This window comes from Larus michahellis, chromosome 2, assembly GCF_964199755.1.
Source record: "Larus michahellis chromosome 2, bLarMic1.1, whole genome shotgun sequence".
Classification (NCBI taxonomy): domain Eukaryota; kingdom Metazoa; phylum Chordata; class Aves; order Charadriiformes; family Laridae; genus Larus; species Larus michahellis.
The window spans coordinates 53,886,249-53,900,724 of record NC_133897.1 but is presented as its reverse complement, the minus strand read 5'-3'; the positions used below and the strand labels follow the sequence as shown (position 1 = coordinate 53,900,724).

The 14,476-nt window shown below is 42.0% G+C and overlaps 1 protein-coding gene across 2 annotated transcripts in view; it reads left to right on the top strand.

Moving 5' to 3' along the window:
• The window catches only part of NPSR1 (neuropeptide S receptor 1), a 98,647-nt gene extending 84,532 nt beyond the window's left edge, over positions 1-14,115 (top strand). For both annotated transcript variants that reach the window (XM_074573492.1, XM_074573493.1), the window contains 4 exons: positions 9,210-9,286; positions 11,227-11,316; positions 13,426-13,606; positions 13,730-14,115. In XM_074573492.1, coding sequence (XP_074429593.1) covers positions 9,210-9,286; positions 11,227-11,316; positions 13,426-13,606; positions 13,730-13,823 — 442 coding nt within the window. In that variant the 3' untranslated portion in view covers positions 13,824-14,115. The remainder of the gene's footprint in view (positions 1-9,209; positions 9,287-11,226; positions 11,317-13,425; positions 13,607-13,729) is intronic.
• Positions 14,116-14,476: the final 361 nt, after the last annotated feature.

Sequence of the window (14,476 nt, the reverse complement as noted above, 5' to 3'; positions counted from 1 at the left end):
TAATAAAAGAACACGAGACGACACTTAACGCTAATTAAACTAAAATTAACTTAAAGTGCTCTCAAGCTTCATAATACTAGAAGAGTGTTTCTTCACCAGGATTGGAAAGAAATCTCCAAGTGTATGAAGCTGCCAACCACTCCTAAAATACGAAAAAATATTTTTTTTCCCATTTTGTGATGGGAAACCTGAGCTGCAAATATTTGAGACTGATTTGCCTAAAATCGCAAAGACGATCTGCAGCAGAATCTACTTTTAAACTGAGGTCAATCAATAACCCAGCCTGTGCTTGGTGATCAGTGAATTTTATTGCCTCCCTCGGGGTGCCAGCATTACCCACTGTTAAATAAAAATTACTTAGCCATGAGGAGCTACTAATGCAAAGGAGCAGTCAAAAACTGATGTGGAAGAGGAGTGAGGCTTCTGAACTGCCTTGAAAGGCTGCCGGTGGCAGTAACTTGTTCTCCAAGCCCAGACGTATTCCTTTTCTTTCTTTCCCTTTTATTCTCTTTCAGTTGCAGGGTTAAAATAGGATTTCTTTGTGTCCATGTCTTCCTCTTAGGGGCAAAGAAGACTTGCTGGGACTCCTTTTGTTCCCCATAATTTGGTGACATGCTGTTTGGGCTGTGAGAGAGGAGCTATGTTTGCATGTCCCTTGGACATCTCTCATGGTCCATCTGCTTTTCCAGCCATGAATCCCAGCTTCCTGCTCATTAGCACCCCAGATGAGAGCCGGTGGGGGGGAGAGGGGGGGCTGATCTTTTCTAGGTGATGGACAGGACCGGCTACACAGGCTAAATAGTAAAGACCGTGTCGTGGTTTTAGTTCCTTTCCAGTTGAGCTGTGCCTTGAAGTTTATTACTGTTTAATCACAGAGATTAGGTTCTGCAGCTTCTAATGGAAACAAGTTTATCTCTATTAGAACCAAAACCACAGGAGCATGGAAACCGTGATGCTTGAGCTCATCTAGCTGACTTTTTTGACACAAATTTAGCATTGACCAGCGTTGGTCCTTAGAGAGAAGGGACAATTTTTATACTTTGCTCGTAACACATAAGTTCGCTAATCCTTCCATTTTTGTGTCAGTTTGCACAGATATACAAACAAAATCACGAGAAGTTCTCCTTGAAGAAAGGACATGATAACAACAGAGAAAAACTACTCCCAGATTATCCAATTGCTCTTCCTTCCTAGACAGGATCATTTCTCTTTGTATGTTTGCCTGTATCTATAAATCAGCCTATCTTTAAATAAACCAAAAAATATTCTTGGAAATATGTAAATGAAAATGTGGATCTGCAACCCAGCACTAGCAGCAAAAAGAATAAAGACACTCAGAATTCTGAGACAAAAAGTAATTTAACTGTGCAAAAGAAATGGCACTAGAAAACTTTGAGGCTGGCTGTTACTATGAGAGGAGCTTTGTTAGGATTTTTCTCAAGTAGCTAGCAATCAGGAAATTCTAGCCAGCATCTTAAGTGTTTTAGGAAAAGAGCCCATAGCCTCTCCAGTTATCAGTCATTCCACAGGTGTGTGAAACATCACTTTCGCATGCTTAAACTTACAGATTCACACGCTTTCTATCACAGATCAGCCACTCCTTTTTTCATGGCATATACACTTGTTTGGCAAGAAAAGGCAAGCTACAGAGCAACAAATTTTTCAGAGCTGCTGATGTTGTGCTCCCCTCCTCCCTGCCGAAGGAAGATATTCAAACCAGATCTGCTCTGTGCCTTGCTTTACAGGAAATCCCCAGAAGCAAGAAGGCAATGAAGACACGAGGGGAAGGGGAAAGGCAGTGAAACTGGCATTGCATGAGATTGCCCTGACAGCTGAGAAATGAATAAAGCATCCTAAAATTTTTGCAGCTTTAACCTTAACCGACTTTCACACGAGAAGTTTATGGCAGGACAGGAACCGAAAACACTGTCCTTGGAGCCACAGGGCAGAGCAGAGCCCAAACACGTGCCTGGTTTCAGCGTACATTAACAAAAATGCTCCCACGTCCTTGCCAGCAGAAGTAAAATTTTTGACAGGTCCTAAGTGGTGCAGGGCACTGGGAGGAACGATGCGGGGGTGGCACTGGGAAGGATTTTTTTGTGCCCATTTATTTCTAGTTGTCAGTGATACTATTTTCTTTAGAATAGAGAGGATTCTCTAAAACCACATAAAAAGAGGATTACCGTCAGGGCAAGGTCAGCGGAGACATTATGAACAAATGCCATGCAGTTTGGAAAGAACTGGCCGGTTTTTTAGAACACTTTCTCAAGTTTCAAGCATACAACTGAAGGTTGCAACTTGCCAGCCGATGCATCTGTAAAACAACTGTCAATATAGCCTCAAGGCGTGACATCTCTTTCTTTAAAATTTCTTGGCAGTCCAGGAGTTTAAAGCTAATCCACTTGATGTGGCTGCAGCATACAAATGCTCTAGTGAGCAGTTTGCAGCCGAAGAGCGAAGAGCAGCAGGAATGGCTGTTAACACCTGCAGGGACTCAATTTCTCTGCAAAAGTTTTGTTCCACCACATACTTGCAGACACACAGTAAGTTTGATGACAAGCGAGATGCTGTTTCATACGGGTGAGTGAGGGAGGTCACGTACATTGTAGTTGTGTGTCACTCTGTCAGAAGATTAATTATAAAAATGAAAGGTGTTATTTAGTAAATGAAGGAAGGCATTTTGTGATTTTTTTTAATTTAGTGGCCTTTAGCTGAAGATGTTATTAAAAAAAGGCCACAATATAACAATGGATAGACAATCCATAAATGTGTGACTGAAAAGGCACGGATCAGTATCTAAGAAGCCAGGGAATACAAATAATCCAGAAACACATGCCACCCTTACTGAGGAAGGGAGGCAGGGTGCACACAGAGAAAGAATAAGACCTTTTATGCAATAATTCATTTTGTTTGCGCAGCTACTTTATTTTTTCTGCCAAAGCACTCTGATTTAGCTGCATGGCAGGTGCCTGATGCAATGTGGGACACTGGCTGGCGGAGTTAATTCTTAATTAGTTCTGCTGCCTGAATCTGCTGAAAACCTAACCTCTAGAGCAAAGCAGTTCACTGATGACAGCACTTTTTCTGGTGAAGTTCATCCGAAGTGCATACAAAGGATAAAATTTTACTTTTCAGGTGCAGGACTTAATTCCACATTATATACGCCGCTTTGGCTGAGTGGTTTTCACTTGCTACAGTCCAGGTACCATCATCTTTTAAGCTTCTCTCATCCATTCCTCAGCTCTCTTGGCAGAGCTGATTTCACATGTTCCTGACACAGCCTTCAACTAACTCACAGGAATTGCGTTATTCATAACACCGCAGCCCGTGGAATGAATTATTTAGCTGATAACCTTATATGCTCAGTCTGGAAAACCCTTCCACTGATGAGCTAATCTGCCAGACATGGTGTGAGCAAACCCTATAGATTCCAAGCCAAAACACAAACCAAAAGAAAACAACAATCTGTCCCTTTTTTAAAAAAAAATGTATCACAGAATCATAGAATAGTTTAGGTTGGAAGAAACCTTTAAAGTCTTTAAGTTTAACTGTTAACCTAGCACTGCCAAGTCCACCACCAAACCAAAGCACCACATCTACAGGTCTTTTAAATACCTCCAGGGATGGTGACTCAACCACTTCCCTGGGCAGCCTGTTCCAATGCTTGACAACCCTTTCATTGAAGAAAGTTTTCCTAATATCCATCCTAAACCTCCCCTGGTGCAACCTGAGGCCGTCTCCTCTTGTTCTATTGCTCATTAATTGGGAGAAGAGACCGACCCCCACCTCCCTACACCCTCCTTTCAGGTAGTTGTAGAGAGCAATAAGGTCTCCGTTCAACCTCCTTTTCTCCAGGCTAAAAACCCCCAGCTCCCTCAGCCACTCCTCAAAAGACTTGTGCTCTAGACCCTTCACCAGCTTCATTGCCCTTCTCTGGAGGTATATTTAAAAAGGCAACCTATGAACAAAACTGCAACAGCCCTCAAAGATTTAAATACTTGGGAGGTCTCTTCCCACCACTTCACAACTGGAGAATCAGCAATCAGTTATCAAACAGCTTGTGGTTTTCTGGCCAGTTCTTTTATCCGATTATAGTACAAATGAACAAGACCTGAATATTGAAAAGAGAATGAAAAGCTGTGATTAGATTTTTAACCCAAGTGCGTGCTTATCTTTGAGAGCTGAGAAAAGGGGAGAGCATTTGTTCTTTTCCTGTAGAAGCTGCCCTCCTCCCCACCATCTCAGTGTTGGTCAGGGGGAGCCACAGGTCCTGCATCAGGTTCCTCTTTACAGTGCTTAAAAATTTGGCCAGTTCTTCCCTCTTATTCAGACTAATCTACCACTGTTTCTGCAGTTGATATTGTCAACCTACCAAAATCCAGAAAATTCAGGAAAATTAATTAGGCAACCTGCAGTAATTAGTTCTCTCCTATTCTGGGACAAGTGTCATCAGCCGTTTCTCCTATGCCAAGATAGCCAAGCAAAGCTCAAATGGTATCTGGGATAGCTGAATACCTCTGGGAAATTGCTGAACAGAGGTTAAATATGGGTCAAATCAAGATTACAGACTGCTTTCCTGCAAATATTTGCACCTGGGCCCCTCAGGTCCTGTGACGGGGAGACAGGAGAGCTACTGGGCTTCTATTCTGTATTGCTACTCTGTGCCAAAACGTAATTATATTCTGGCACTTGAGTATCCAGAAATTCAGGGTCTTTTTAGCTGTTATTCATGATTGCCAAATCTATTTTTTATATTTTAACCTGGTAAATGTAATACATAGGCATTTATCTAATATAATTCCAAATTCAGGTTAAAAATATTGCAAAAGTTCCTCTTGAAGCACAGAGGAAAAAAATATCCATCTGCTGTTTAAAATCAAAATTCCAAAGAGAACATTTACTTTGGAGCAGCATAAAAATAATTAGAAGAGAAAAAACAGAATCAGCTAAAGGAAAAATATGGAACTAAACCAAAGACATTGCAATGAAATTAAAAAAAGATTAAATAAAAGGTATTTGTCTGAATTAAATCCAATAAAGGGAATAAAAATCCCATTAATAAAAATATCAAAGGTCATTTTTTGAACTTGATTCAGTGAGCACAATCATTTTTGCTTGCAATTTCCATTTCTAAATAAAAAAGCCCAGATCTTGCGCATATGCTCAAATGTCAAATGTCATCTATTCACTTACACATTACACATGCCTACAACGGTTTGTTCAGGTGAAGTTACATATGCCTTTTGTCTTTGGATAAATAGTGCTGTAAATTAGCTACCATAAAACATAATGCAGCTGCATCACTTTGCACAAATAAAGTACAAGGAACGATAGGCAATGCTGGATGATAAATACAAGCAATTAGCAGGGAGCTTAAGTGTATTTTTGGCTATAGTAAAGGCTCATTTTACTGGTAAATACTGAGGCTGGGTGGGACACTATCATAATGCAATCATTTATTTAAAATAAAAAATATTAATAAAATAAAATAAAATAAAATAAAATAAAATAAAATAAAATAAAATAAAATAAAATAAAACTCTTATGATTATTAATATCAATACATAACTTTACCAGAAGACATTTTATTTTCCAAAACAAAAGTGATTTATGAATTAAAAACAAAGACAGAGTGGGACTATTCATGGTAGTATTTGTATGACTAACCATAAGTTAGTTATTTACATGGACAAAGAATGCTGTAATTACCAATGGGGTCATATTAAACACCATTAACTAATAACATGCTACAATGAATATGCATCTTAGTGCTTCAGAGTTGCTAAAATTGGTTTTGGAGATGCGATGAATTTAATTTGCTGAGATACATCCATAGTCTGAACCATATTCTATTTTCCTGCCACCTTTCCAGATAAGTATTTTATCAGGGCTAGAAAAATCACTGCATTTTCAGATCAACAGCATGTCCTTTCTATCCTGTGGTCTTCAAATCCTGAGCAGCTCCTCCTCAAGGAGGCTTGAATTATTTTTCCATCCAGGTTTGACTACTCCGCCTGAGCTCTTTCTTCCCTTTCATTATTCTCTCACCTGCAAATAACGGGCCACAACGACTTATACAGTATTTGAACATCATATTATACATTCAAATGACTACAGCATATGTTTATATAGTGCTCAAGAATCCCCAGTGAGGGCTGGAAGACCAATGCACTATGCACTTACAAACACAAGGAAACCTGACAACGTCCTGACCTAACAAACTGTGCATCACATCTCCTGGTGCTGCCAGTGGAGACAAGAGCAAGCAGCATGCAGGTGTGTTAGACGTGTTGGAAAATGAGGTTTGTGGCAATGTGTACGGTGTGCTTTTACATCTTGGCAGTGAAGGCTGAGCTGCTTGACGTTGAGAGGAAGGAAGCAGAAATTACAATACTGTCAGAATGGTGGAGACCGACGCCGAACACCCTCCTGTCCATCCGAATACCAGTCACCATGTGTCCTCCGCTACTCTTTGCTCAACTGCTACTTCATTTTCCATCAAGTGGGAATTTCTTCCCACCCTTTGAGATGTCACCAACCACCATGTCCTCCTCCAGCCACCTTTTAACAGAAAGAAAGAAGCCACAAATGCATTCTGAAAAAATACCCTGCTTTTCCCTTGCAAGAAAAATACAACTTCTGTTCCATAAGTGCTCTCTTTTTATTGTTGTGGCTTTGAAACACACACACAGATGCCTTTTATGATCTTAAGCTTTGGGTGACACATTTCTGGAAACTCCAGTTTCTTAGCTCCATGCCAGAAAGAAAAAGATTAGGCACTAATAAGATCTGGAGTCCCAGAGAGATCAAAGCATAAACGCATCATTGTGCCTGGCAAAACAGTCACTGGGAAGTGTACCTAGCATGACAAGTGACTCGTCTTTCCTGACACCCACCCTGAGCGGCTTTACACCACCTCTGGTCCCCTCCCGATAAGGAAGGCTCCAGTGGATCCAGCTATAGAGAAAAGAAAGATGAGCAGAGGCAAAACCACCAGTACAAATCCATTATGTTGGCAGCACTTTAGAAGCCACTGGATTGAACTAGGAATTAAACTTTCCCCCGGACCTCTGAAAATTAAAGATTCAACTGAAACAGCATGTAATCTCATATGTGAAATGCCAAGTGCATTCCAGGGCCCGATGTCGCATCCCACAACTGGTGCATGAAGAAGACAGCAGCTATAACTGGATCCGGTGAAAGGGATGCTCCTACCGGGCTCTGCAGCCAAGAGGGCAGGATTTCTGGGGTTGGAGGGAAAGCAAGTGAGGAGCCTGACTTCGTAATTCAATAGTTGTGGCTCCTGGCTAGAAGGCGGCAATCTGAGTATTTTGACTACGGAGTTAGTCTCCTTCATCCTGATGCTCAGGCAACACTGAGTGCGTCCTGCACATGCAGGACACATGCAGGTCTACATCCGAGGGGATATTGTTTCAACTGCAAACTAAAAGGTCAGGCTAGAGATAGTAGGCTAGGGAGAAAATAGAAACAGGACGTTTAGGAACTGGCTGGACATTTTCTTACAATTATCATTACAACACATTCTTATTCATCGGAACAATCAAAGGAGAAATGATACGTGAATTTTCCACCATTGTCAGTGCTAAGTACAAAGGAATTCTCAAGTGCACCAGCTGATAAATAAACAGGTCCTTGAAAAGCCAGGAGATAAAAGGAAAATGTTGAAGTCAGCTGGGAGCCATGCTGGACCTTTGAAGGGATTAAGGAGGGCAAGCCGGAGTCCGCGGCAGACGCATGCAAAACCCTCACTGGGCAAGTATGCTACTGCTCTGCTGCACATCCTGGGCTGCATGTCGAATTTCCAGCTCTTGCCTATTGAGCCTGGAAACCAGATGGCTCAAACTTCCACAGAAAGGAAACCTCCAAGGCACACAAATACTGCCTTTGCAAGCATGTCTAGGAATTGAGGGTGCTGGAGGAAAGGTTCGTATATCAGTCTGAAAGCTCTAATAAGTATGTCTCTTCTTATAATAAAAATAAGCCATGTGGTAGTAAGACACATTTTTGTCTCTACAAAACACCCTGAAATAATCTCCCTAGTTGCACAGAGTGGTCACTAAGGTTTATGGCAATTAATGCCCCAGGCCTTCTGTTATGATTCTTGGTTTTTACATTAGGAAAACATGGCAACCCGAGTGCATTAGCTGAAATATTTTGAAATTATTTTTGTCTTCCTTAGCAGACTAAAAAAGAAAACACCAGTCAAAAGTATGCTGTTGCTTAGTGATTTTAGCTGCATGTTATTCACTCTTGTAGGAGAAACAGCAGATAGAGCAAGACCTTGTATTTTTTTTATGTAAACTGCTGAAAAGGTGACATCCTCATCCAGGATGTGGATTCAAACAGCTCTTCAGCTTGAAGGAATTCTTTTACCTGTTCTGTATTAAATAAATAGAACTCCAGATTTGTTATCACCTAGGGAAAAGTCATAGCTATCCAAGGTCATTGTGGACTAGGGCAGTTTTCATCTTTCTCATTAAAAGTATAGCTATGTTCCCCTCTAAATATGCAAATTGTGGTGGGTCTGGTTTTGAATCATCTAACTGTTCCCATCTACCTGCTTCTTCTGTCCTCCTCGGACCTTGAGACCTCAAAGTGAGCAGCGCCATACTTAACTGCGTTTCTCATGGATCTTGCCACCGTTGACATCCCCAGGGTACCATTTTATTTGTCAGCTTTATGCTCACAAAGTAACACCAAACCCGAAGTGTACACACAGCCAAAACAGGTCTGTCCCCTTGCTTCCTCCATTTCAGGGCTAGTGTCCTTCTTGCAGCTCCCAAGCCCACAAGCACACCCCTGTGCAGGGATGAGGTGCCTCCTGTTTGGGGCTGTTACCTAAGCAGATTTGGCCTTGGTGAACCCAAAATCCCCAACAAGCTCTTGCCTGCGAGATCTTGGCCAAATCATTGCACTCCTCTGCACCTCAGCTTTGACATCTGCAAAACCAGGACAACGATAATGACTTCCATGGTGAAAACTCTTCAGCTCTGCTTCTGAAAAGTACTACAGGAGAGTCATGTTTTGTTTATTATTGTTGATGTCATTATTATTATTATTCCTACGAAGTCCCATCATCTCTATTTGTTCCTTACACATAGATAAATATACTCATAGAGCACAAATGACTGGGATGTCAGTTAAATTTACTGTAGCTCATAATATCAATGACTCTTTCCCTTCTGTAGCGTCATATACTCAATCGTGATTCGAACCATCTGGATGAAGAGCAAAGCTCAGGCTGTCATCATATCCAGCTGCCCTGGTGAGTCTCAGCACACATGTGTCTCCAGCCTCATGATTCCAATTCAGCCGGCATCCCTCACATCCAAGAATGCCTGGACGTGTAGTGTCACATTGGGCCCCATCACTGCAGTGGGAATGGGGTTTCTGTAACTGCTCATTCATAACTCTTTTCTACATTTTTTTACCTTCTTTCTTTTGACACTAAATCCCCTTTGGAAAAATGATAGAAAACAGCTGAGGAAAAAGAATTAAAAGGTAAAAAAATCCTTATTGTAGAACTTAGAATCCCTACTCCTCAAACTTTGCCTATTTCCAGAATAAATTTTTCCTAGCAGATACTTAGATAAGTCATTTGCTGTGCTTTTGTATGACCTTGCAAGCCTGGATTTTGGTCAAGATCAAAATTCTTCGCTATGGAAAGCCATAAACTGAGCTGAGCTTTCCACCCCAAGCCCATAAAGTTTTTTGGATTGTTCTGATTGATTCTGGCAAAGAATCTGAGCACAAATCATTTCAAGATCCTCACTTGTCAGCTGCCTTTCCTATTAGTTATGAAGAAAAGTATGTTCATTTATGCTAATACATTTTACAACACAACTGTAAGAGCACACAACCAGTTAGTGCAGCCAAGTGGTGACTGGAAACACTTCAAAGTATGGGGACCAAGTTGCTGGTACTTGCTTGACGCAGGATCATGGATCACGTCTGATACAGGAGGAAGTGTCCTAATGTGATGTTGCACATATTCAGATATCCTTATGTCATAACCTGACATCCATCAATTAAAATCTAAGATATACTCCTCCTTTGAAAAGCTTGAGCGGGACTGATTTCTAATTATGTTCATGACACAATCAGTATCAACTAGTCTTGAAAAAAAAAGTCATTCTTCTCGTCCAAGAGGTATATTGTGCTCTATAAGTCAACAAGTGATTTCCAGTAATATTAAGTATAGACCAATTTCAAGCTTCTAGATTGGACATTTTACTGATAACAAGCCCATATTAATTTTATTTACGTATTTTTCCTTACAAATTACACAGCCTTGATATGCTGTTTTTATAAGAGGTGCAAACAGTCCTGTACACAGAGCTATTTCCAATTACACTAATCAAAATTCCAGTCCTAAGTTTGGACTACAAGAGTTTAAAGATGTTTTGATAAAAAATGACCTTCTTTTTTATTCACTATGGTGAACCTAATTATTCTGACCCAGCAACATGAACAGCAAATTGACATTAATAATGAAATCAGGCATATTATTGCAATCCTGCTGGTACTGTTATTCAAATACAGGACTTGATTCTTGGAGACATTAGTGTGACTTCAGAGGAAATGAGATCAACCAGCCTTGGTGTGAGACTGAATAGGATTTGCTTCTCAATTCAAGCCACACTTCATCTCTGAAAAGCTATTTCATATTTCATTACTGAGTCAACAAGAAGAATAAAATGCATGACTGACTATCCAAAACATCAAAAAGAAAAAGAGTAAGAGGTTCAGGGAATGGAGTATGTAGCTTTTAAAATCCTTCTGACTGAAATGCCATTAAAAGTGAACAGGTAGTTTGTTTTGCCAGGTTTTTTCTTGTGTTTTCTTAATTACAGAGGCCAGTTCCTTTCAGAAAATGTCTCCTATAACACCACTCCGGTTGCATTTTTGTAGCTGTGACGGTGCATGGTTTTTATTAGACTGGTACAGTTGGGCACATAGGCAGTGGTTCTCCCAACTAAGTGTCAAGGATCAGGAATACCCAGCTGCCACAATGCTTCAGGAAGATCTCTTCTGCTTACATTTCCCCTTTTGATTTTGAGTGGCTCAGGTTTTGAGTGTCCAACTTGAGCAGGTTTGCAAGTGTCTGAATTTCAGGAACCGCCGAGCCCCTGCCAGATGCCAGGGAAGGATGGGCTACGTATCGCTGTCCTGCCTGCAGACATCCTCTTTCTGTCCTTTCCCCAGGTGGCAAAACCTCTGCTGGCTACACCAGTCGTGGGTTCATATCCAGGGCAAAAGTGAAAGCGATCAAGTACAGCATCGTAATTATCCTTGGTAAGTGGGAAGCCCAATAGCTGGTAGCTAGGGAGAATGCTGACATTTAGGAAAGCTGGTCTTCCTCAGCTCCCTCTGCCACCAGCGGATAAAGTGAAGTAGATGGCTCGGAGAAGAAGCTTTTTTTAGACCCTCTGACTTGCCTTCTGACCTTGTCCTTCCCCTCTCCTCTGGCTGACGGGCTCCTATTTTAGGCATCTGCCATAAGCCTCAAATGAAATGATATGCACAGCCCCTCGTGTGCGTAAAGTAAGGGAGAGACATTGCCTAAAAGGAAGAAAGGAAGGGCTCATCTGCTTCCCATCTGGGCTGCCAAAAGTCTTGGCAACTGAGTTGTCTTTTAGGCTTAGAGACTGTGTATGGCACGTTAGCTGCTGGGGCGGTGCAAGGGAGAGTAGGGAGAGGTGTGGGATGCAGAGCAACTGAATTTGATGTGAGAGGTGTGTTGCCTGCTGAGGTGGGAAGAACAAGCTCTCCTTTCCTGACCAGGCAGCAGATGACTCAGTGCAGGTGTCCTCCGTCTCCCAGGGAGATGACATTATCCTGATGGAATTAGGAGGCTGACATTTTATCTCGATAAATAAAGGCAGCGTCACACAGGGCTGGTGATTAGCTGCAGGAGACAGGCAGGAAGGCGACCGAAGCTATTTACTCCAAAGGCTGACAGCCATCCCCTACCACTGAAGAACAGATCTCTCTTCTTTCCAACACTACACAAAATTCAGATGGGATGATATTGTGATAGTAAGTACTACTGAGGTGCTTAGCTCACCATTTAGTGGTAGTGTCTGCATGTGTGTGATTCATGCTTTTCAGAAGCCCAAGAACAGCTTCTCTGTGTCTGAACTTTCCTACGTGACAATCAGAGAAAGCTTTTGTCAAACACAACTACTATTGCAACTCCATCAGATGCTAAGAGCTCACCTGGATGCTCAGTTTTTCAAAGGACCTTGATAAACTTAGGCACCCAGCACCTCTTGACATGCAAATAGATCAAGGCACCATGGATTTCTTTAAAGCCACTTAAGGTTTCTACGTAGTCAGGGCTGTGATCTATACGCTGACACTGCGTATTGCTATTTTGCTGGTATCTGTGCATCGACACTGCCAGTTTGGTTACTCTAGAAAACAGGAGGGGAGTTTACCTCTTCCATGTGCCTTCAGTGAGCACTCAGCTGACTGCCAAGAAAGAAATACTGATTAATGTGAGGAGAAAGCAAGCATGAGGTCACTCTGCTGTGTCATTTGGGTCAGGGAGAGATCATGTGTCTAATTTCACAGATACTTGTAAGTTTGCAGCCCAGGTATTTATAGCTTAGTTGAGTGAACTGCCTGTCTTGGCGTTTCTATATAGATCTTGAATCAAAAGCCTTTGTGAAAGGAGATGACATAGAAATTTGTGAGGGACAGATTCATTCACTATTCCTGCAAATAAAGGTAGATCTGTGGCCTTTTCATTTCTACCACCTCGGAACAAAAGCAAGGGCTATGAACAACGCAGTCCTCTATTACCTTCCCCAAATTCTTCTCTCAAATTGCAGGATAGGAATTAGGGAGCCTTCCTGCACACTCCGTGTACACAATACCTCCAACCAGCATGCAAAATGACACGTTGGCATGCTGCAATGTGGTGTGAAAGGGAGTTGTTCCTTGCTCCTGGGTGTCTAAGAGCCCTTTTTTAATAGGTGGCCGCGACAGGCAGTGCTGTCACGCAGCGGCACTTTGGTGCTGTGTACATTTAGATTGGCTGCTCACTCAGGGGACCATTAAAAGAGCGCTTCACTGTAAGTGATGATGCTTTAACTGGCTACCTATTTACCCTTTATGTGTTGCATTGCGTTCAAAAGTGCCTCGATATCTCTAGAGGGAGTACTCTAAACACTTAGAGGAGCTCACATAATATATTTTATGGGCATTAAAATAAAAATAAAGACAAATAAGAGCAAAATCTAATAACTACTCTCTTAAATAAGACCCTGAATAGGGAGAGATTTTTTCTTGCATGAACAAATATTTATGTGTTATGACAGTCTCTCTAAGCTTTGTGTATGTGATTACCTCCCTAAATAGCTAAACTATCTAATGTCAAGCGCTTCCTCTCTCTTCCAGCATTTGTTCTCTGTTGGAGCCCTTACTTTCTTTTTGATATACTGGACAACTTCAACATACTCCCTGAGACCAAAGAGCGCTTCTACGCATCCGTGATCATCCAGAACCTGCCAGCCTTGAACAGTGCCATCAACCCCCTCATCTACTGCCTCTTCAGCAACCGCCTCTGTCCCCCTTTCGAGTATCGCTCCTTTACTGTTACTCTGGCTACCCTCTAAAAAGGGAGGGAACATGTAAACACAGTCTCTAAACCAACTACTTATTTTCTTCTGTTTTAATTCTGACCGTTCCTTATTTTCTTTAGGGAAAGAAGAACTCGAAGGCTGGGGGGAACTTTCCGGGACAGAAGTGACGGAGGGCAGGAGATGCAGGTCTTGTCCAAACCAGAATACATCTAGCACAGATGATGCTCTGCAAAAGCTACGCTGAGAACTGTACTGAGGAAAGCGGAGGTCCCCCACAAGCCCTGTGCACCGTGAGTGGACGGACACTGACTGGAAAGAGTCCACACCTCGCTGCTGTTGAGCAGCACGTGTATTTGGGATTGGCACTGCAGCTTCAGCAGTTGCACGCTGCCGGTGCCAAACTCAGTACGAGGGGTTTGCATGCCACTGTCATGAGGGCTCATCTTGGCCCTCTGTTTTCAAGAAAGCTGTAATATCTATGTACTCCAAATGGCAAAAAACAATGTAAATGGTGTCTAGTCAGAGTCTTGTCTATTTTTCTGAAGTCTCTAAAAGTCATCTACTGTACCATCTAGCTCATATAACTGATAAAGAGTATTTACAAGTAATTACAGAGCAGGAACCCTACTTAAACTGAAAACACAGGCACTTTTCCAAGGAGAACACACCACTGTCACTCTATATAATTGTATCTCAGTTTCATACACAGCCACTTATGAAGTCGTAGCCAGAGACGAGGGGACTGAAGGACTGGGTTGCTGCCTCCCACCTCTCCTGGCCCACTTCCCAGCTCACACCAGTCTTCCCAGCTCACACCAGTCCTCCCAGCCACACCGTCCCTGCAGCTCCTCCTCCCCTTCCCATGT